Source organism: Phyllobates terribilis, unplaced genomic scaffold (genome assembly GCF_046119375.1).
Source record: "Phyllobates terribilis strain yellow unplaced genomic scaffold, ASM4611937v1 Scaffold_1__5_contigs__length_1240528914, whole genome shotgun sequence".
Classification (NCBI taxonomy): domain Eukaryota; kingdom Metazoa; phylum Chordata; class Amphibia; order Anura; family Dendrobatidae; genus Phyllobates; species Phyllobates terribilis.
The window spans coordinates 922,524,018-922,545,066 of record NW_027362761.1 but is presented as its reverse complement, the minus strand read 5'-3'; the positions used below and the strand labels follow the sequence as shown (position 1 = coordinate 922,545,066).

The window sequence follows — 21,049 nt, the reverse complement described above, 5'->3', positions numbered from 1 at the left end:
ATGATCCGGAAAAAAATGAATTCATAAAAAATAGGAAAGGTTTGCAGAAAAATATGTGAACGGGTGCCAGAAATGTAAATTTTTTTCTATATTAAAATAAAAGATGTTTCTCGTGAATGAAAATTTGCTTACCAGCAAGTCCACTTAAGTATGTAAAACAGATGCATGAAGGAAGGTAAAAGGAGCTAGTGTATGGCATTTTAAATATGATGTAGATATTGTAGCCCTGATTAATCAATTCCACAGTGGTCACCTGCCACTTTTGTGCTGTGAAAAGACCCCCCCTTCCTTCTACCCTATGAACTGTTCATTAAAATAAGACCGCAGCTGAATCTTTTTAGAATGCAGGCATTTGACTTTAAAATAGCAATAAAAATCTACACTTTTTTATGATGAATAACATTCTCTATGTGTCAGTTGAATCCCAGTTATACCAAATACTCATTAATCAAGGTTAAAATAGCAAGCAGAATTTTTTTTTTTTTGTTCTGGGAAAATAATCTCAATATATCATAAATGTAATTTTGTTCTAATGTACAATTGCATCACTAACATTAAAAATTAAGCTGCCAACACTACATATTTTTTTGTCAACTACTGCATTTTTCTAGGTTTATGCATAATGAACATAATTGTAGGGAAACAGAAAATGAGGAATCGGGGACATTGAAAAGATCGTGATTGCTTGGAATAAATTTGCCGGGAAAAGCACCTGAAATTACATACACTGATATATGTAAGATTGTAAGGTAGGACCATAAAGCAGGAGCTCTATAAAAGGAGCCATTTACCGCTATTTAGTGTTTCCCTCCAGCGGAGAAGACAAAATGCTCGGCTTCAAGAAAACTCATATATTGAGATTCTTTATGCACATTTCGTCTTCTACAGTTTTCCTTGGAGGAAAACCACAGCAGAAAGACTGTACACACCAGTAAATGTGATGTTTAAAAATTTAGTGAAGATCACATGGTTTTAGGATTATATATGTGTTTTCCTATCTTTAAAAGATAAATCTCATAACCTTATACCTAATATTTATCTATCTCCCCTCTCTCCGCTTCCAGTAATTCAGGTATTCCACATCTCATCATCTTTCTCTCTACTGCCTCTCCGGAGGGATTGTGTTTCACATGCTGGGCATCAGATCATGTCAATCAGTACCAGCACAGTAGAGCAGGGTCTCAGTAGTAAGCATGTATTATCAGTGAAGATAAACCTACCTCATATGTGCTATGGAGGCAGCTATGAACAAAGGCAGGGTGTGTGAAAATGTGAAGGAATTATGGATATTTGTAGTCCTTTCCATCAGTAATCTTGTCTACATCTAGCCCTGGAGCTCCAGAGTGGTGGGCCTTGTAATGTAAAACACCCCTGGGAAATAGTGGTATTGTTCGGTGAGTATTCTGAGAAATAATGTAGGTACTTTTCTAGATTTTTTTTAAGACCAGTCTAGCCCCTGAAAGCATTTTAAGACCATGTTCAGATGGCCATATTTCAGGGTAGGGGGCCTATGCAAATTGTCTCTTCAGAGAGGAAGAGTACTAGAACTCTAGTGCCACCCATAGGAAATAGCAATTCTAGAAGTCAATATAGACTCTCTAACGAGCCTTGCCGTAATTCAAGGAGTCACCACAAGTCTGAACTTACAAACGCATAGGCATATATGAGAGTATAATTTAAGATTGGGAGACTTATGGTCTGGTCCTATTGTGGTCTGTATACGGCTATCTGAACCTGGACTAAGCCACAGTCTGTCTTATACTTTGTGGCATACAATAAGGTGTATTGACTTCAATAGAGGAAAACCAGTAATCATGGCACTGGCAGTGATTACGGCAGTTCAAGGCAGGTGGCAGCCATCACCCACCATGCAGTGACGAGCTAGTCAGGAGCCATTGCTGAGGAGGAGCTGAGCAGACTGGGGAAAAGATTCAGTACACCTTATATTTTATTCTGCATTGTGCACATAATTTGCAACTATGAAATTGTTTTACAACACTTTTTCTTGTACTTTGATGTATCAGTCCCTTTAGACCCTCAATTCATCAAGACTGGTATTTTGCACGCCATTCGTGATCGCGCTGGAGTAAGATGAGCCAAAATCATTAATAGCCACCAAGATGTTGACAATAATGACGAATTTGTCAGCTGCACTTGGACATGCCCCCACCATGTGAAGCCTCTTTTCAAAAGTGGTGGAGCTGGCCTAGAAAGACGTAAAAATGCCATAAGTTGTAAAATTTCAAGCACGCCATTATATTAGTGTAAACTGGTTAATGAATTTGACCTGTAGGGTGCACACAGACTTGTGACCCATAGCTAATCGGCTACATAAAAGCTGATCGGCAGTTGTTAAGTGGCCTGGCTAGACAGGATGATTGCACTTCCCATGTGCACAGAATGATCTTTCTGTGTGCATAGAATATCATTGTTCTTGGCAGCACATCCTGTTTACACAGGACCATGTGCTGCCGAAAACAATGATTTTTAAGCAAGCTTAAAAATTGTTTCACCCAACGAACTAGTGTTTTTCTCGCACGTCAGATGATTGTTTAGACATTCTGGAGAAATGAGTGTTCCTAGGAATGCCCATTCCCAATAATCGGCCAGTGTTATTGCACCCTTACTGAGGGTAAAATAACTAGAATGTTTTTCTATATAGTCTAATACATAGCGTTTATAGTTACCTACAGCCAGCAGTAGAGAGACAATATTCTTCACTCCAGAATTGCAGAAGGAAATGGATTATCAAAAGTGGTTTATGAATTTCCTTTTTCGAAGAAGAAATAATGGAGCTACAATAATACTTTGCCATAATCAGAGGTTTTTATTGATACACCATTCCTTTAAGTAAACAGGAATATAAAAAGATTATAGAAAAAAAAGTTTCCAAGTAGTAAGTATTAGAGAAATATAACATCAGTTTTATGAATTGGGACAAGAATCTCCCATCTGAAGCAAGGTGATAAGCTGATGTGATTGTTTTTCTACAGCTGGAAGCTTTTAATACAGAACTCTCCCAGACTGTAAGAAAAAGTATCCCAGCATGTGAATGCCATGCTCCGCTGTCATTTTCACTGCTGATATTTAAGAAGGAACCTGATCTGAATAATTAGAAGACATTTACAGTAGAAACGTAGGAGGGCAGACAAGTTACATTTTCCACAGGCTGGATGCAGGCACTTTCCAATCTTCACCCATCAACACATTGAAGTTAAACGGCCTGAAATACTCCAACCGGTGACTATAAAATAAGGAGAAAACGGAGCACATTCTGGTAAATGTAGATGTGATTTGTCTTGTTGCATTCAGCTATTATTTCCCTTACATTGTACATGCGGCTGCTCGGAGAATGTGACACACGAGATCTATTTCATATCACAAATTACCAATTTCACTCACTTTCTACATTACTTTATTTTACCGGAAATTCTTCTTTAACAGTATTTTATCAATAGGTTTTCTTTATGTACAGCAGTGAGCTATCAGCAGGAGATGGGATGCGAAAGTGCGGGATGAAGAGGAACTCCAATGTTACGCACATTATTCATGATCTAGCTTGGTCTATGAATATTTTTAGGGATGTCAGGGGACAATTTATAGAAAAAAAAATAAAATAACACATAACGACGACCCAAGGTGGATGAGAAATATGAAGCTTTTCTATTAGAAATGTTGTCTTTCTACCATTCTGTATAGAAATTCACAGACTGATTTTAAACCCCCTAAGAATAAAGTCTATTTTTTCTCCTTTTGTCACCACATTTCAAGAACTATAACTTTTCTATTTTTCCAATGACGTCTTTTTTTATTTGGGGGGTGGAGGGAGGGACAGATTGTATATTCTTGGGCACAGTATGAAGTGTTATTTAAGTTTTTATCATCTTTTTTTTTATTATGAAGAGCAAATTCCGCCATAGTATTTTGTGTTTTTATCTTTATGGATATAATGGATTAAAAAGTGTTATCCGCTTTCCACGAACTGTTCCAAATGTGACGATACTACATATATATTATTTTAAAAAAATAAAATCTTGATTAGTGAAGAGCGCAAGTGCTCATTACTCGAGTTGGCCTAGGGTGCTCGGGTATGCACCGAGTATCGCGGGTGCTCGAGTGACATGTTCGAGTCCCTGTGGCTGCATGACAGTCACAAAACAAGCGGGGATTGCCTGACAAACACAACCAATCCCCGCATGTTTTGTGGCTGTCTAAAAAAACACAGGGCCGCGAGGATTCGAGCATGGCACTCGAGCACCCTCGATACTTGGTGCATACCCAAGCACCACAGGCAAACTCAAGTAACGAGCACTTGGCCTGATCACTTATCTTGATTTAAGCTTTTTCCCCCAGATTAGGGACTAGAAGCTGTGTATTCCAAAGCATTATTACCTACCATAGCAAAGCATTAATCACATTGCAGGATGTCAAAGGCGATGGCCAGAAATTGGGAGCCCTCTACCTCTGTCAAACTCCTTAGATGCCTTGGGCGCTATTGATCACAGCATCGAGGGAGTTACCAAAGCCGATCTCAACCATCACACACTCCTTTCTCCCTATACTTCATCCATTGCTGCATCAAGAAAGGGTATGTGCACACGGTCTTTCTTTTAGGTGTTTTTGGAGCAGAAACTCCAAGATTTTGAGAAGGATTTGAAGAGTTTCTGTTCAGTTTTTGCATCAAAACTCCTAAACACCCCCAAAAAAACTAAACTCTGTGTGCACAAACTGTAATGAAGTGGTTGAAAAAAATTGAGACGCAGTACTGTGGTCTTAGGGGGGACTTTAAGATGCCTTTTCATGTGTTTTAGGACATAAAATGGCAGTAAGCTGATGGAAGTGTTTAAAGAGGACTTTTGTCCAACATCTGTAGCTAAAATTGATGTGTTCCTATTTTTTTTTAAGTTAGGGGAGCTAGTTTTGATTGATATAACTGTAATTATTAGTGTTTTATAGTTTGAATCTAAAGGATTTAAAAAAAAAACTTTTCAGAGAGAAGCAAAATTTAGAAAATAAAGAAAGAACATTCATTGAATCCTAGGCTGCACCAGCACTTTGTTGGTCCTCACCAATCCTGCCATGATTACATGCTCTACATCAGTCACATGCCAATTACAGCTGATCACTGGCCTCAGTGATGTTTGCATGTAGAGAACTGGACTCCGGAGGCAGGTGATTAGTTGTAGTCGCCATGTGGATGTTGAATGGGACACCATCACTGCAGGACCACCGGGGACCACCAGAGTGGCAACACCTGCAAAGTTTGCAAATGGCAGAAAATCCTTTAAATTCTGTAATGATCTTCTATATTCAGATAATTAATAACCAAGATTTAAAATTTTGATTTCATAAATTAATAGTACACATGAAAATAAGCAACTTTGTAATATATTTTATCAGATAAATCTCCTTCTTTCTCCTCCTGATCTGATCTTTCACTCCCAAAATGTTCAATTCACGGGTACAATTTGTATTAAGTGAAGACAGATTTTCCCATTGCTGAGATAGGAGATGACAATTGGTACAGATAAGATTCTATGTAGACAGGAGGAGAAGGGAGAAGCTACAAAAAGAGAATAAAAACCTATAAAATAGTAAATGGATGCATAGTTTAAAGGGAACCTGTCATGGTAAAAATGGTGTCTGATCTACAGACAGAATGTTATGAAGCAGGAGGAGCTGATCAGGTTGATATACATTTTTTGTGTGAAAAGTATCAGTAAAACTTGCATTTAATCCATTGAAATCTCTGGAGTTTATATACGAGTCCAGTAGGCGGTCCTACTCAGTGATTGACTGTCTTTCCTGTATGATTGTGCATGTAAAAATAACTGTCAATCGCTAGTAGGACCGCCCATTGGACTTAAAGGTATATGAACACCAAGGATTTCAATAAACACAAACTACGGTATATGGAATCTTTTCCAACAAATCTATATATCATTCTGCTCAGTGTCTCCCTCTCTATATCATGCTGTCCCCAGATCGGCTGCATGTACGACATTATGGGTTCCCAAGGCAGCCTGGTTACTAGTACAACCTTCACATTGGCTACTAGGTGGGTAAATGAGGTTACTAGGCAGCACAACTTTAGCATCCAGTCTGGCTCGATTATTCAGGAGTTCATGGATAAATTGGTGATGAGAAAGAGGATCTGCAGTGATCAACCCCAACCTTTTACTATGTGTAAGTATGATGATAATCCAAAGCATAGGAGAACTTCTTTAATGCAGTTTTATGGATGTAACAAATGAAAATCTCTGCAAAGGTGGCAATGCGCATCTGAGATTGACAATATAATGGGGCATCTATTGCAGGGACCTTACCACCTTTTAAGGTCACCCACACAACAGACTAATGTCAACCGAACCTGACGATATTGGTGGGATCGGCCGACAGTCTAATGTGTACGGTATGTGGACTTCCCAACTCTCCCCCGACAGATGGTGTCTGAAGAAAGATTTCCAAGAGCAGATTCTTGCTATCTATTGTGAATGTGGGGCTATAATCCTGCTATGTACCCTAAAACGGGATCCAACCCCCCCTCATGAATATATGTGACGTGGTACAATTATGACATTGCTGTTTTCCAACTTTCCCTACCTGCAATATAAATGTTTCCTAATTCGGCAGCTTGAAAGGTGTTTTACAAATTGCTTTTCCCAGTAAACTATTCTATACACATTGTGACTACTGCAAACAACTTTATCAAATGTTTCCAATTAGTGATCAAAGCCTTCACCGTAGCTGGATTTCTGTTCCTACCATGCCTTTTGTTTCCCTCGTTACTTGTGTTGTCTTCAGCCCATTGTACAGAGATCAATTACTCCTTTTCACATAAGAAAACAGATGTCCGCATCGATATCTGGAGCACTTACAAGTCAGGTTGCTGCTCTTCTTGAACTTCCTTTTCAGGGATGGGATAAAGTGCCTCGTATGTTCTCTTCAGCCCAGAACCATGAATTGCATAAGCATTAAATCGGTCTATGGAAGGGGGAAAGTATTCCCAAGGAATTAGTGCGGTGCCTTCCCAGGTCTCCTGTGACATGGACGCTCGAAAGGACAGTGGTAGACATTCCTGTACAAGGCATTAATAGAGGATATTATCCAGATATCATACACTCAGGGTCACACGAGTGAGTTAGAGAAACAGCGGCATTCATTATTACTACACATGCCCTGAACACGGGAGCGTGAAGGACAAAATCTCAGCCTGACAATGACAAATGTAACATGTTAGCACACGCTGCTGCCCAGTGGACAGCCCCATCCATAGATTTAGTTATGTGCTCATGTCTTCTGGATAAAACATACCCTCCGTGTGCATGCAGATAGATTAGGCTCAGATAGGTGACATAATGCACAAAAAGAGAAATATACACACTACTATTAGGAGTTTACTGGTAACAACAGTGTACAAGAATGTAGATATAGATCAGATCTGCAGACCTTTTGGAAACAATTGCTTTTATTCCCCAAGAAGAAGCAGTTTGTAGAAAGCAATGTTATTTTCATTCTGGGTTTTCTTTTTAGGGAACCTGTCATCGGGATTTTAGACCCCAAACTAATGTCATCTATGTAAATTCCTGAAATGTTGGGAACATGCATACCTTTGTTTTAAAAGTCTGTGCCTTTGTTTTATAGAAATCCATCAGCGAATTTTCATGCAAATGATCTGCAAGTGCAGGGGGCTTGGCCCTTTAATTACAGCTCCCCACCTGATGGCAGCCTCCTGTCAGTCACTGACAGCTCACTCTTCTCTGTGACCGAGATCTTGCACAAGTCATTCCCGAGGGCGACGCATGTGCAGTAAGGTTTTGAGAGCCAGACTATTGATCTGCACATGAGCAACCCCCAGATATGACAGAGCCTGCAAGAAACCTCGGATGTGGAAGAAGGCCACAGAAGAGTGACCTGTAAGTGACCGGAGGTCGAGGGTGGGCAAAGAGGGAGAGAAAAATGAGGAAAAATTCCAGTTCCTAAAATTGCAATATTTATGCGCTTGGAACGCACGCAGGCGTTCTTTATCAGAGCTAAATAATAATGAATGCAGTAAAGCTATATATAAAGGCGTGACCAATGGAATGGTTACATGAAGGTATCTCAGATGTTCTGTGATGGATCCAATACCTGAGACAATGGGTCTCATAGGTGGCGGATTGACTGCTTTGTGTATTTTAGGAAGAGCGTGCAAGATAGGTAAAATCGGATGTTCTACCTTTAAATAGTCTCTTTGAGATTTAGTGAGGATTCCCAGGGAAAGTTCATATCTCTGAACATTTGACTGATATTCTTTGTTCCACCAGTTCACATAGTACCAGGAGAAGGCGTTCTGGATTTATAAACTTAGCACATGCTATCCGCAGGCAAGGAGATCCTGTTTCACTATTGATAGTATCGAATGTTTTTTCAAACATTTTAATTAGGTCAACAATTATGTTGGCTTTAACATGTGACCTTCATGTAACAATTCCACTGGTCACTTCTTTATATATAGCTTTAATGCATTCATTACTATTTAGCTCTAATAAAGAATGCCTGCGAGGGTTCGAAACATGTTGTTCTGCATTGTGTGGATTCATGTTTTTAATATTTTGAAATAAATATTGGAATTTTAGGAGCTGGAATTTTTCCTGCTAACACACGTGTGGTCACACGCTTTCCCTGCTCCTGCACACCTAGGACCAAAGAGGTGGGCTCGTTCCCTAACTTTTTTCTAAAGGGGGAGAGAGGCCAGACAGCTGTAAGTGCAGGCCGAGCCCTCTGCACTTGCAGGCAATTTGTATGAAAATTCGCTGATGGATTTCTTTAAAATGGAGACAAGGACTTCTAAAACTTAGGGGTGGAAGTCATCAAGATTACAGAACTTTACAAAGACGACGATAGGGGTTCCCTTTAAGGTATTTAGTTTAAAACTGTAAAAGTTCTCCAGGAAATCTATTTCACTTCCCTTAGTGAAGTCCAACATGATGGAAAACTCCCCAGGAGTTTTTGTTTATAGGTCTGTAATCTCACTGCTCTTACAGTAAAGAATCTGCGTCTGTGATTATGATTGAATCTTCTTTCCTCTAGACCAGGTCTGCACAACATATGGCCCGCTGAAGTATGTTCTGCTGCCCGGGAGATGCCGCTTCCTCCTTCCTAAATTCAAATGTATTTGCATCTTTTAGATGCAAATACATTTGAAAACTGAGGTGCCATTACTGCGGCAGAGCAGCGCTCATCTGTCCCGACCCCGACGGGCAGTGGCGTGATGAGGTCAGCACGCTGCTTACGTCATCATACTACTGCTGGCGCCAGGCCACAGAGGACGTGGTGGGCACCGGTAAGCACTCCAGGAGCCAAAGATGAAATGTTTGTTTTGTGCTTGGTGTTACTTTCCAGGGGCCATTATGGGGCAGTGGGGAACATTATGGAGGCCATTATGGGGAACATTATGAGTATATGGGGAACACTATGGAGGCGAATATGGGGGACATTATGAGGCAATGGGGAACACTGTGGAGGCCATTATAGGGGACATTATGAGGCAATGGGGAACCTTAAGGAGCAATGGAGGACACTATGGGGCCGCTATGGGGCAATGGGGGACATTATGGGGCAATGGATGACATTATGAAGCAATGGAGGACACTATGGGGCCTTTATGGAGCAATGGGGAACATTATGGGAAAATGGGGGATATTATGGGGCAATTAGGAGGGTTGTGGATGGGATCATTATGCAGAGAGGAAATGTGATGGAGATATTATGGAAAGGTGCAATTTGGGGGTACATTATGGATAGGGGTAGTATGGGGGGATACTATGGAGAAGTGCAGTGTGAGTGGGAAAGTTTGTACAGGAAGCATAGTGAGGGGCAATTATTTATTCAGGGGTGGAGCATGGGAGATATTTATATTTATGGGGCAGTATAATGTTACTTTTAATTCTAAGGTCACAGTGTCAGGGTGTGCAGCTGAAGATAGAGAAGAGGGAAGTCGGCAGGGATGTGCTCTGGGTGTAAAATCTCATCATGGCGTCTGTACTACAAGGAGACAAAAGGGATGGGAATTACTTAAATCAGAGAGGTCATCTATAAGGTACCTAAATACAAACATTTATTAGTGAAACTGACTTCAGTGCTGTGGTTCCTGGTTACCATTAGTAAGGACATAGTGGGAATTGTGGGTTCAAGCAATACAATTATATATAGGGCTGACCTTACATTAGAATTGATCGCTGTACTAAGCTTGGTGCTGTATACATTTACTGATGGTGATTCTGATGCTGCATTCATGTACTGAAGGTAGTTCTGGTGCCGCATACATGTGCTGATAGTGGTTCTGATCTTGTACATGTAGCTATCCATATTGTGCTTCATGGCCATGTTAAAATTTAAAAATTCTCAAAAACTTAAGGAGATTTGAGATTCTGAAGAGGATTTGGCGAGTTTCTGCTGCAAAAAACTCAGTTTAAGTTGGTGTGTATTCATACGTATTTGTCTTTGGAGAAGAAACTCTCCAAATCCACCTCAAATACTGAAAACTTGGTTCTGGTGATGTATTAATGTACTGATGGTGGTTTTAGTGATGTGTTCATGTAAGTAACTCTTAAAAAATTTTTGCGGCCCTTTGGATTAGTTCAGTATGACAATGTGGCCCTTGGACCAAAAAATGTTGTGCACCCCTGCTCTAGATGACCCCCTGTCCCCATCGCTGGTCTAAGTGTAAAAAGATCACTCATATTTCTAAATTGTAATAAGATCACCCCTAAGCCTTCATTTTTCCAAACTGAATAACCCCAAGTATAATAACCTGTCTTGGTATTGCTGTTCACCCATTCCTTTAATAATCTTGGTTGCTCTTCTCTGCACCCGCTCTAGTTCAGCTATGTTCTTCTAATACACCGGAGGCCAAAATTGTACACAGTAGTCTATGTGTAGGCATACTAGTGACTTGTATGAGGACTTGCCGACCTTGGGACCAAATAGCTACATATTCCCCTTCATGGACATGTTCCAGGCTCTGACCACATATTATTTTTGTTTACTGTAATTGCTATAAAGAAGCTATCGGGTGGATGGGGGGGGCAGAGGGAAAACTCGCCCTGGGGCCCCACTCGAAGCTATGATACTTTTAACTGCATCGGCATGCGCAGCGGGTCGATAGTTAAACTCTGCAGCAGAGCAGAGAGACACAACCCTGCACTGTCACGTTGCTGCTATGAGGGGGTTGAACCCAGTGCCAGCAACAGTATACAGTTGAAAGCCGATACAGTTGAAAGCAAGGATGAAAGAAGGAGCGTCAGCTGACGCTCGTTCACCCATCATCCTTCCTCGGCGCAAACATTTTGATGGCCAGAATACTGGATAGAGGACTATGGGGAGCGCATTATACTGTATGGAGGACTATGGGGAGCGCATTATACTGTATGGAGGACTATGGGGAGCGCATTATACTGTATGGAGGCAATGGGGAGAGCATTATACTGTATGCAGGACCATGGGGGGGGCACATTATACTGTATGAATGATTATGGGGAGCACATTATACTGTATGGGTGATTATGAGGAGAGCAGTATAAGGTATGGAGGACTGCGGGGAGAGCAGGATACTGTATGGATGACTATGGGGATCACTTTACATTGTATGGATGACTATGGGGAGAGCATTATACTGTATGGAGGACTATGGGGAGAGCATTATACTGTATGGAGGACTATGGGGAGCGCATTATACTGTATGGAGGCAATGGGGAGCGCATTATACTGTATGCAGGACCATGGGGGGGCGCATTATACTGAATGGGGGGCGCATTATACTGTATGAATGATTATGGGGAGCACATTATACTGTATGGATGATTGTGAGGAGAGCAGTATACTGTATGGAGGACTACGGGGAGCGCAGGATACTGTATGGATAACTATGAGGAGCGCATTATATTGTATGGATGACTGGGGAGCGCATTATGCTGTATGGATGACTATGGGGAGAGCATTTTACTGTATGGAGGACTATAGGGGCACATTATACTGTTTGCAGGACTATGGGGGGTACATGATACTGTATGGAGGACTATGAGGAGTACATTATACTGTATGGAGGACTATGCGGAGTACAGTATACTGTATGGAGGACTATGGGGAGAGCATTATACTGTATGGAGGACTATGAGGAGAGCATTGTACTGTATGGAGGACTATGGGTAGAGAATTATATTGTATGGAGGACTATGGGGAGTGCATCATACTGTATGGAGGACTTTGGGGAGAGCATTATACTGTATGGAGGACTATAGGGTGCATTATGCTATATGGAGGACTATGGGGAGTACATAATACCATATGGAAGGCTATGTGGGGGCTATTATAATATTTGGAGAGTTATGTAGGAGCCTTTATACTGTATACAAGCAATTATACAGTGTGAAGGTTTGTGTGAGGTTCATCATACTGTGTGGAGGGCTGTGTGGGGCCATTATACAGTGTGGAGCGGTGTGGGGCCATTATACTATATGTAGGCCTATTATACTGCATGGAGGGCTGTGTGGGGTCACAGTTGGGGGATCATACTGTGTTCAGGTCACGTTACTTTCTGGGGAAGTTGAGAGGTGGGGTACAGTAGGGTCATCATACTGTGCGTGTGAAGGGTACTGTGAAGGAATTCACTGTCGGGGTATCTTACAGTGTTTGTGGGGAACTTTTGTTGGTACAACCCCTGGCAAAAATTATGGAATCACAGGGCTCAGAGGATGTTCATTCAGTTGTTTAATGTTGTTGAAAAAAAGCAGATCACAGACATGGCACAAAACTAAAGTCATTTCAAATGGCAACTTTAGGGCTTTAAGAAACACTAAAAGAAATCAAGATTAAAAATGTGGTACTCAGTAAGGGTAATTTTTTTCAGACCAAGCAGAGGGAAAAAATTATGGAATCACCCTGGAAATTTTCATTTCCAAAACTAACACCTGCATCAAATTAGATCTGCTCGTTAGTCTGCATCTAAAAAGGAGTGATCACACCTTGGAGAGCTGTTGCACCAAGTGGACTGACATGAATCATGGCTCCAACACGAGAGATGTCAATTAAAACAAAGGAAAGGATTATCAAACTGTTAAAAGACGGTAAATCATCAAGCAATGTTGCAAAAGATGTTGGTTGTTCACAGTCAGCGGTGTCTAAAATCTGGACCAAATACAAGCAACATGGGAAGGTTGTTAAAGGCAAACATACTGGTAGACCAAGGAAGACACCAAAGCGTCAAGACCGGAAACTTAAAGCAATATGTCGCCAAAAAAGGAAATGCACAACAAAACAAATGAGGAACGAATGGGAGGAAACTGGAGTCAATGTCTGTGACCGAACTGTAAGAAACCGCCTAAAGGAAATGAGATTTACATACAGAAAAGCTAAACATAAGCCATCATTAACACCTAAACAGAAAAAAACAAGGTTACACTAGGCTAAGGAAAAGCAATCGTGGACTGTCAATGACTGGATGAAAGTCATATTCAGTGATGAATCGCGAATCTGCATTGGGCAAGGTGATGATGCTGGAACTTTTGTTTGGTGCCGTTCCAATGAGATTTATAAAGATGACTGCATGAAGAGAACATGCAAATTTCCACAGTCATTGACGATAGGGGGCCGCATGGCAGGTAAATAAAATGGACGAATAAGGGGCTGTGTCCTCGAAACGCGTCCAGTTGTTCCCCTCCTAGGGACATGTTGTGATTTTTAATTTTGGAATAAAAGGATTTATTGCATGTGGCACCGGATTTTACCTTCTTTATATATCCTTGCAAGTGTATGCTGGACACTAATCCGTGAGCCTGGGATTCCTGTGAGTATCAGGTGATATGAGCTAATTATCTTTTTTTTATGTCAGGTAAAGGCACTGGGGAGATGGCTGTCATTACATCTTCAATATTTGATATTTTGGACAGTTTTCTTATCCCATCAATTGAAAGGATGTTTGGGGATGATGACATAATTTTTCAAGATGATAATGCATCCTGCCCTAGAGCAAGAACTGTGAAAATATTTATTGAAAGAAGACACATAAGGTTAATGTCATGGCCTGCAAATAGTCCAGATCTCAATCCAATAGAAAATCTTTGGTGGAAGTTGAAGAAAATGGTCCATGACAGGGCTCCAACCTGCAAAGCTGATCTGGCAACAGCAATCAGAGAAAGTTGGAGCCAGATTGATGAAGAGTACTGTTTGTCACTAATTAAGTCCATGCCTCAGAGACTGCAAGCTGTTATTAAAGCCAGAGGTGGTGCAACAAAATACTAGTGATGTATTGGAGTGTTCTTTTGAGTGTTTGTTTTTCATGATTCCATATTTTTTTCCTCAGAATTGAGTGATTCCATAATTTTTTTCCTCTGCTTGGTCTGAAAAAAATTACCCTTACTGAGTACCACATTTTTAATCTTGATTTCTTTTAGTGTTTCTTAAAGCCCTAAAGTTGCCATTTGACATGACTTTAGTTTTGTGCTATGTCTGTGATCTGCTTTTTTTCAACCACATTAAACAACTAAATGAACATCCTCCGAGTCCGGTGATTCCATAATTTTTGCCAGGGGTTGTATCATACTTTGAGTGCAATGAAAGGGAAATCTAGGGCTACAGTATTAGGAAAAATTAGAGGGCACAAAGTAGTAATAAAGTCACATACTGAAGCAGCATTGGGGTATCAGCAGGATAAGGAGTTTGTGCAGGGTGGGGATAGATGGGGACGATGCTGGAAATGTGAGACGTCAAATGTGTCTTTGTTGCAACCTCTGCATCAGAGTCCAGGCTGGAAGAAGTTGACATATCGTTCTGGGCCACATAGAAAAGATGGAAAAAGTGAACGACTCCATCAGAAAGAACGTCAGGTGTAAGTCACAATCTGTAACTGTACAGTAATCTCTTATGTATTCTGCAGTACTGGTATCTACCACTATATGGTCACCATATGGCAGTAATATCAGTGTTGGTCTTTGTATAGAGATTTTTTAGTAACAGTGCGGTCATTTCCTGAGGCTCTCCTACATCCACTATTAGGGTGCACCACCGTAGTTGTAACCAGGGTTACCTGGTTAGAGGGACACTTATAAGTTTCGCCCCCCTTGAACCAAAACCCTAGATACGCCTCTGCATCATTAGTATACATGTTGGGAGTACTTTCTGATGTATATGTTGCAAGATGGCTGCCGGACAGGTCTTTGAGGTGAGATATTTATCACTGAGGTTGGTAGCTTTGGTGATGTAAACCCGGGAAAGCATGCTCCAGTGCATATAGTGCTGAGAGGTTTAATAGGGAGTATCAGGGCCGGTTTTTACGAGCAGTCATAAGAGATGGGAGGGAATGGCTGCTCACATATCCCCACCCCAGGGTGTGTTTTTTGTACATAAAATGGAGACCGAGTGTCTCATTCAGTGTCTGTGGCTGGAGGTGTGGAGACCTCCAGCGTGTCTGTGCTACAGGGCACTGACTGTGAGCGGGCGAACCCGCAGTACTGCATGGACTGTTTATTTTCTGTTTTGTTACTCTGTGCCAGACAAGGCTGTGTTTTGTTTTGCTTATACGGAGCGGTTTATGGAGTTATAATAAACCTGCCTTGGACATTTTTAAACAAACTGCTTCCTGTGCCTACCTCAAAAGCAGCTGAATGAGTAAACCCTACAACATCCAGGGTGCCATATACAATATTGTAATGGTATCCACTGTAAAAATGAAAACAACACACTTTTTTTTTTTTAACTGGATACCTTTGAAATTAAAGTATCATAGAATCATAGAATGGTAGAGTTGGAAGGGACCTCCTAGGTCATCTGGTCCAACCCCCTGCTCAAAGCAGGAGACACATATCAAGTATCAAGTAGACACATATCAACCTGGCATTTTCCTAAAGGACACACTAGACATATGTGTGCATAGATACATTTGTTATATATACTTTTTTGTCAAAAACAGTTACAGGGTTGTCCAGTCACAAGATATTCATGACCTATTCTTCGATAGCTGATGTATAGAAAAAAATACATGCATGCAGAAAGAGGACAAACTCCAGATACAATTAATCAACACTTTATTCAGTATAAAATTAAATAAAAATAACATAACCAAGATCTATACTAATACAAAACATGACAAAAAAGAAACATTAAATGACACACACAAAACTCCTGTCCAAGAAGGCAGGCAAGGGAGATAACCATGCCAATGCCTAGAATATAAATGGAATTAAGGAAATTAATACAAGATAAAGTAAAACCAGATTAAGAGATCTAGCAGACAAAACTGGTCACTAATTAATATAAAAAACATTTAATATATCTTTTATGCCCACTTTTCTGCTACTGTGGATTTTGGTTATGTTGTTATTTGCATCAATTTTGTATTTAAAATGGGTTCTCTGAGAATGTAATAAATGAGCCTCATTATGTAATTCAAATGGCAGGCTTTCCTAGTCGTGTGTGAGAATGGGTTGCATGCTTTAGAAACACGAATGACTGAGGCTGGAGAGAAAAATCCTTGGTGCACAGTCAGCCAAAGAGAAGATTTATTTCTTCTCATGTCACAGCCCTTCTTGACTCATCGATATATTTGTGATTACGAGTCAGCTCTTCTGTGAGTTGAGTGAGACACAGGTCTCGGGAGCTGTGTTTCTCCAGACTGCAGCCAGTCTTGACTTTTGACGAGGACAGGCTGCCGTTTGAATTACGTGACGGGGGCCATTTTATTACATTCTTAGAAAACCCGGCCTCTTTCTGCATGCATGTATATTTTTCTATATACAAGTTAGTGGTTTTTAGTATACTTGACTAGCACTCCACTTTTTCTTTGGTGATGACCATTGTATCACATTTTACAGCTATTCTTTTTGACAGGTCATCAATATTAGATTAATGGGGGATCTAACACTCAATAATCCCATCGAACAGCTTTTTTCAACGCGCAATGGGTAGGGATTAATGTTGAGAGAGTATGTTCTGTTAACCCTTTCGTCGAGTATGCTCGGGCTGAGCTCCGAGTATTTACAGTTTCTCGGTGATATGTTTGAATCGCTCCCGTGTGCATGATTTGCGACTGTTTGACAGTTTTAATACATGTGTGGAATGTCTATTTCTTACACATTCCTCACATGTAATAAAGCTGCCAAACAGTTGCAAATCATGCACATGGGAGCGATTCAAACATATCACCAAGCAGCTGTAAATACTCGGAGCTCAGCCAGAGCATACTCGGTACAGAACATACTCGCTCAACACTAGTAGGGATCGCTGCCGAGTACAGCAGAACATCTCCCTATTCTCTTCAATGAACAGAGTCCTACTTGTAGCAAACACGTTTTTAGATTTAAAATAACTTTATTCTATTTTTTTGGGCCACACATTTTGACTGTCTGGTAAAAAAAACTGCAAACTAAATCAGAAATCTTAAAATGCTATAAGTAAAGCACAAAAATAATTCTGATATCTTCCTGATTAAAAAAAAATAAAAAAATAGGGTGGGTAAACTGTCGGAATTTTATCTAGGAAGTTCTCTACCCTTAACCCTTTCCTACTTGTGCCATAAATATACAACACTGGCAACAGAGTTGTAAAGCCCATGGGTGTACATTTGCATATATTTCAGTAGTACACATGGACATTTCACATGTTTTTTGTGAATGCAGCCTAAGACTTATACTATAGCTCCCAGGGCCTCTGAACATGTACAATAGGTACAAAATGCTTCTAAGAAAAAACAGTGTGTTGACAAAGCACCATACAGTGGTAAGGAGAGTGATATTAGGACCCTAAGACACTGTCAGACAGGATTTGTGGACAATGCAATAAGTGCTATTCTGATTGTATGTAAATTTCCAAAAACCTGTGTATAACAACTTTATCAACAATGATAACAATTAGGAAAATCATTTCCAGGGGGTAAATCTTTTTTTTATCAAAATAAGGTAGACTTTAGGTGACATTTTATTTCGGTACAAGCTGACACGTACAGCAAAGGGCTACGTGGGCCAATTGCGGTGGACAGTTAGATGCTCATCTTAGATTACTTCCCACATGGATCACTAGGAATCTTCCCCTTCAAGTAAATGAAGTTGACCTTAGGCTGAGCTGCAGATAATAGAAATAACGCTGTCAGGAAATACGGCGGCCACATGGGCTAGACCGCCACTATCAATATTATACCCTGGAAAAAAAACATTTAACGGAAAATAAGACCCTTTAAAAAAAAATAGATACCTCTGTGGTGACATGTTTTATTTTATGTTATACGGGCAATGTTTAATTTTCCATCCCTTGTACTTGTCAGCACTGATAGTAGTTGGTATATACAGCCATGCTACACACTTCTATTACATTTCCACCAATGAATGTGAAGCTGCCATTACGTCTGGGGTTATACAGATGCTCTTAACACTCTGTTCAAATTATCAATTAGATCTAATCATCCTGCGATGAAGCCAAGAGCTGCAGAGCGCAGACACATTCTAAATTTGGCAAATCACCACTAATTATTCATGGAGCTAAGAAGAAAGGAGGAAGCTAAAGGTTTCCAAACTGTATTATCCCTAATCTTCGCCCGCCCTCCTGTTTTATAGCGGACAACTGTGTTGTGCAGAATATGCCAGCTTTAATTAGAAATTTCATTTTATTAAATGGCTGTTGGCAGGGAAAGACTAGGAATGAAAGTACGAGGATGGAGAAGGCAGACGATCCTCCAGGTAGCTCATTTGCTCTTCTGCGGTGCCGTGTTGTGGATCTGATTTTCAGCTGTTTTAAATGTTTATGATCCACGTTTCAGGCTGCTCAGCAGGATTGGAGACTCCGCAAAACCATTACCCTCACTTACCTTCCAAATATTCCTGCGTTGTGAGAGAAGCAGCACCAAATGATGCCCGTGCCTGCAAAAATAAAAATGCACAGCAGTCTATACTAGAGTCAATTCTAGGATAAGTACCTTAATTCTACAGCTGAAAAGAGAAACATGTAATACAGGTATGATTGTTTCACACTGCGCACACAGCGGCACCGGCACAACGGCATAATGCTAAGCCAGCGCTGCACCGCTATTTATAAGATTACAGCTCATTCTGATGAAAAGCTACTCTCCTGCAGGAGCCTCCTTTGGTTCTTAACGAGTGGAATAATAGCCTGTACTTTACACTTTTAGGACAAGCTTTGGTTCAATATTTTGTACAAGGAATGAACCTTTATAGGAGGAAAACTCAGGATATTGTAGAAGGAATGAACCTTTATAGGAAGAGAACTCAGGCATTTATATAGCACATTCTTTTGGCCATTTCTAATATAGGTGTATATACACACACACACACACATATATGTCTCTCTTGCTCTCTAATATGCGTGTTTAGAAAAAGAGAGAGACCAAGAAAGATATTTGAACAGTGGCCGAATCTTAGATAGGAATATAAAGATAAATATTTGGACAGTGACAGAATACTTGTGATTTTCAGCTCTGCATGTCACTATTTTGATTTAAAGGGAAACTGTCGCCAGGATTGCCCCATATGAGATATGGCCACCACCTTTCAGACCTCATATACAGCATACTAATATGCGGTGTATATGCCCTCGATCCGGCCTGCAACAAAAGAAAAAAAAAAAAAAAAATACTCACCTGCGGGGCGGTCCGGTCCGAGGGGTGTTGCTGGTCCTGGTCCGGTGCCTCCAGTCTTCTTCTCAATGCCGTCCTCCTTCTTGCTTTGTGTGGATGACGCATGCTACGTCATCCACACAGTCTCCCTGGCATGGCGCTCCTGCGCAGGCATACTTCTCTGCCCTGTTGAGGGGAGAGCAAAGTACTGCAGTGCGCATGCACCAGGAAAGGTCAAAGAGAACCGGCGCATGCGCACTGCAGTACTTTACTTTGCCCTAGTCAGAGCAGAGAAGTACGCCTGTGCAGGAGCGGATGCCAGGGACCCTGTGTGGATGATGTAGGATGCGTTATCCACACGAAGCAGAAGAGAGGAGGATGACATTGAAAGAAGAAGCGCGGCACCAGACCAGGACCAGCAACACCCCTCGGACCCAGAGATGCAACTGAAGTGTAGATTTTTAGGGTTAATTAAAGCACCACTCCAGCATTTTTTTTTCAGCGCTTGAGAGGTGCTTCTAACATAAGGTCCATGCCCCTAGTCTGATACTTACTCGCCGCCGTATTCACTTTTTTCAGCGCCGCTCCAGTCCCGCGGCACCATCTTGTGACAGCAACTTCTGACTGGCCACAAGTCAGAAGTTACGTCACAAGCTCTCAAAGCAAGTCTAAGACAGAACGAGACCCTCATAGACTTAATGAAAAGTGATCTCCAGCTCGATCCAGAAAACACTGGAGTGATCTGGCAGTGGCGATAAGATGGTGAAGACGGCAGCGGGTAATTCTAAGACTGAGGGCTGGGACCTTACATTAGAAGCACCACTCCAGCGCTGCAATAAAAAAAATAAAGCTGGACTGGTGCTTTAATAGGGTAGAATAAAACTATCCTGTGAAACATTTAGAAATTGCAACCATATTTCTACATAGCCACTTCATTTCAGGGATTCAAAAGTAATTGGATTAATTAACTTTACCATAAATAAAATGTTCATTTTTAATACTTTGTAGAGAATCCTTTGCAGGCAATGACTACCTGAAATCTAGAAGCCATGGACGTCACCAAACACTGGGTTTCCTTCTTTGTGATGCTTTGCCCGGCCTTTACGCAGCTGACTTCAGTTGTTGCTTGTTTGTCTTTCTGCCTTAAGTTTTGTCTTAAGCATGTGAAATGCTGCTCGATGGGGTTGAGATCTGGTGACTGACTCGGTCATTGCAGAATATTCCACTTCTTTGCCTTAAAAAACTCCTGCATTACTTTTGCAGGATAATTTGGGTCATTGTCCATCTGGACTATGAAGTGCTGTCCAATCAACCATGCTATCTGAGCAGAGAGTACAGCCCTGTACACTTCAGAATTCATCCGGCTGCTTCTGTCTTCAATCACATCATCAATAAACACTAGTGACCCAGTGCTACTGGAAGACATACATGCCCATGACATCACACTGCCTC

At 41.0% G+C, this 21,049-nt stretch overlaps 1 protein-coding gene across 1 annotated transcript in view; it reads right to left on the bottom strand.

Annotated features, from left to right (window-relative positions):
* Positions 1–2,804: 2,804 nt before the first annotated feature.
* CUNH4orf33 (chromosome unknown C4orf33 homolog) overlaps positions 2,805–21,049 on the bottom strand; it is a 131,578-nt gene continuing 113,333 nt past the window's right edge. The window contains exons 4-6 of the mRNA XM_073641666.1: positions 18,833–18,884; positions 6,879–7,078; positions 2,805–3,244 (exon numbers count right to left, since the gene is read on the bottom strand). Coding sequence (XP_073497767.1) covers positions 3,154–3,244; positions 6,879–7,078; positions 18,833–18,884 — 343 coding nt within the window. The 3' untranslated portion in view covers positions 2,805–3,153. The remainder of the gene's footprint in view (positions 3,245–6,878; positions 7,079–18,832; positions 18,885–21,049) is intronic.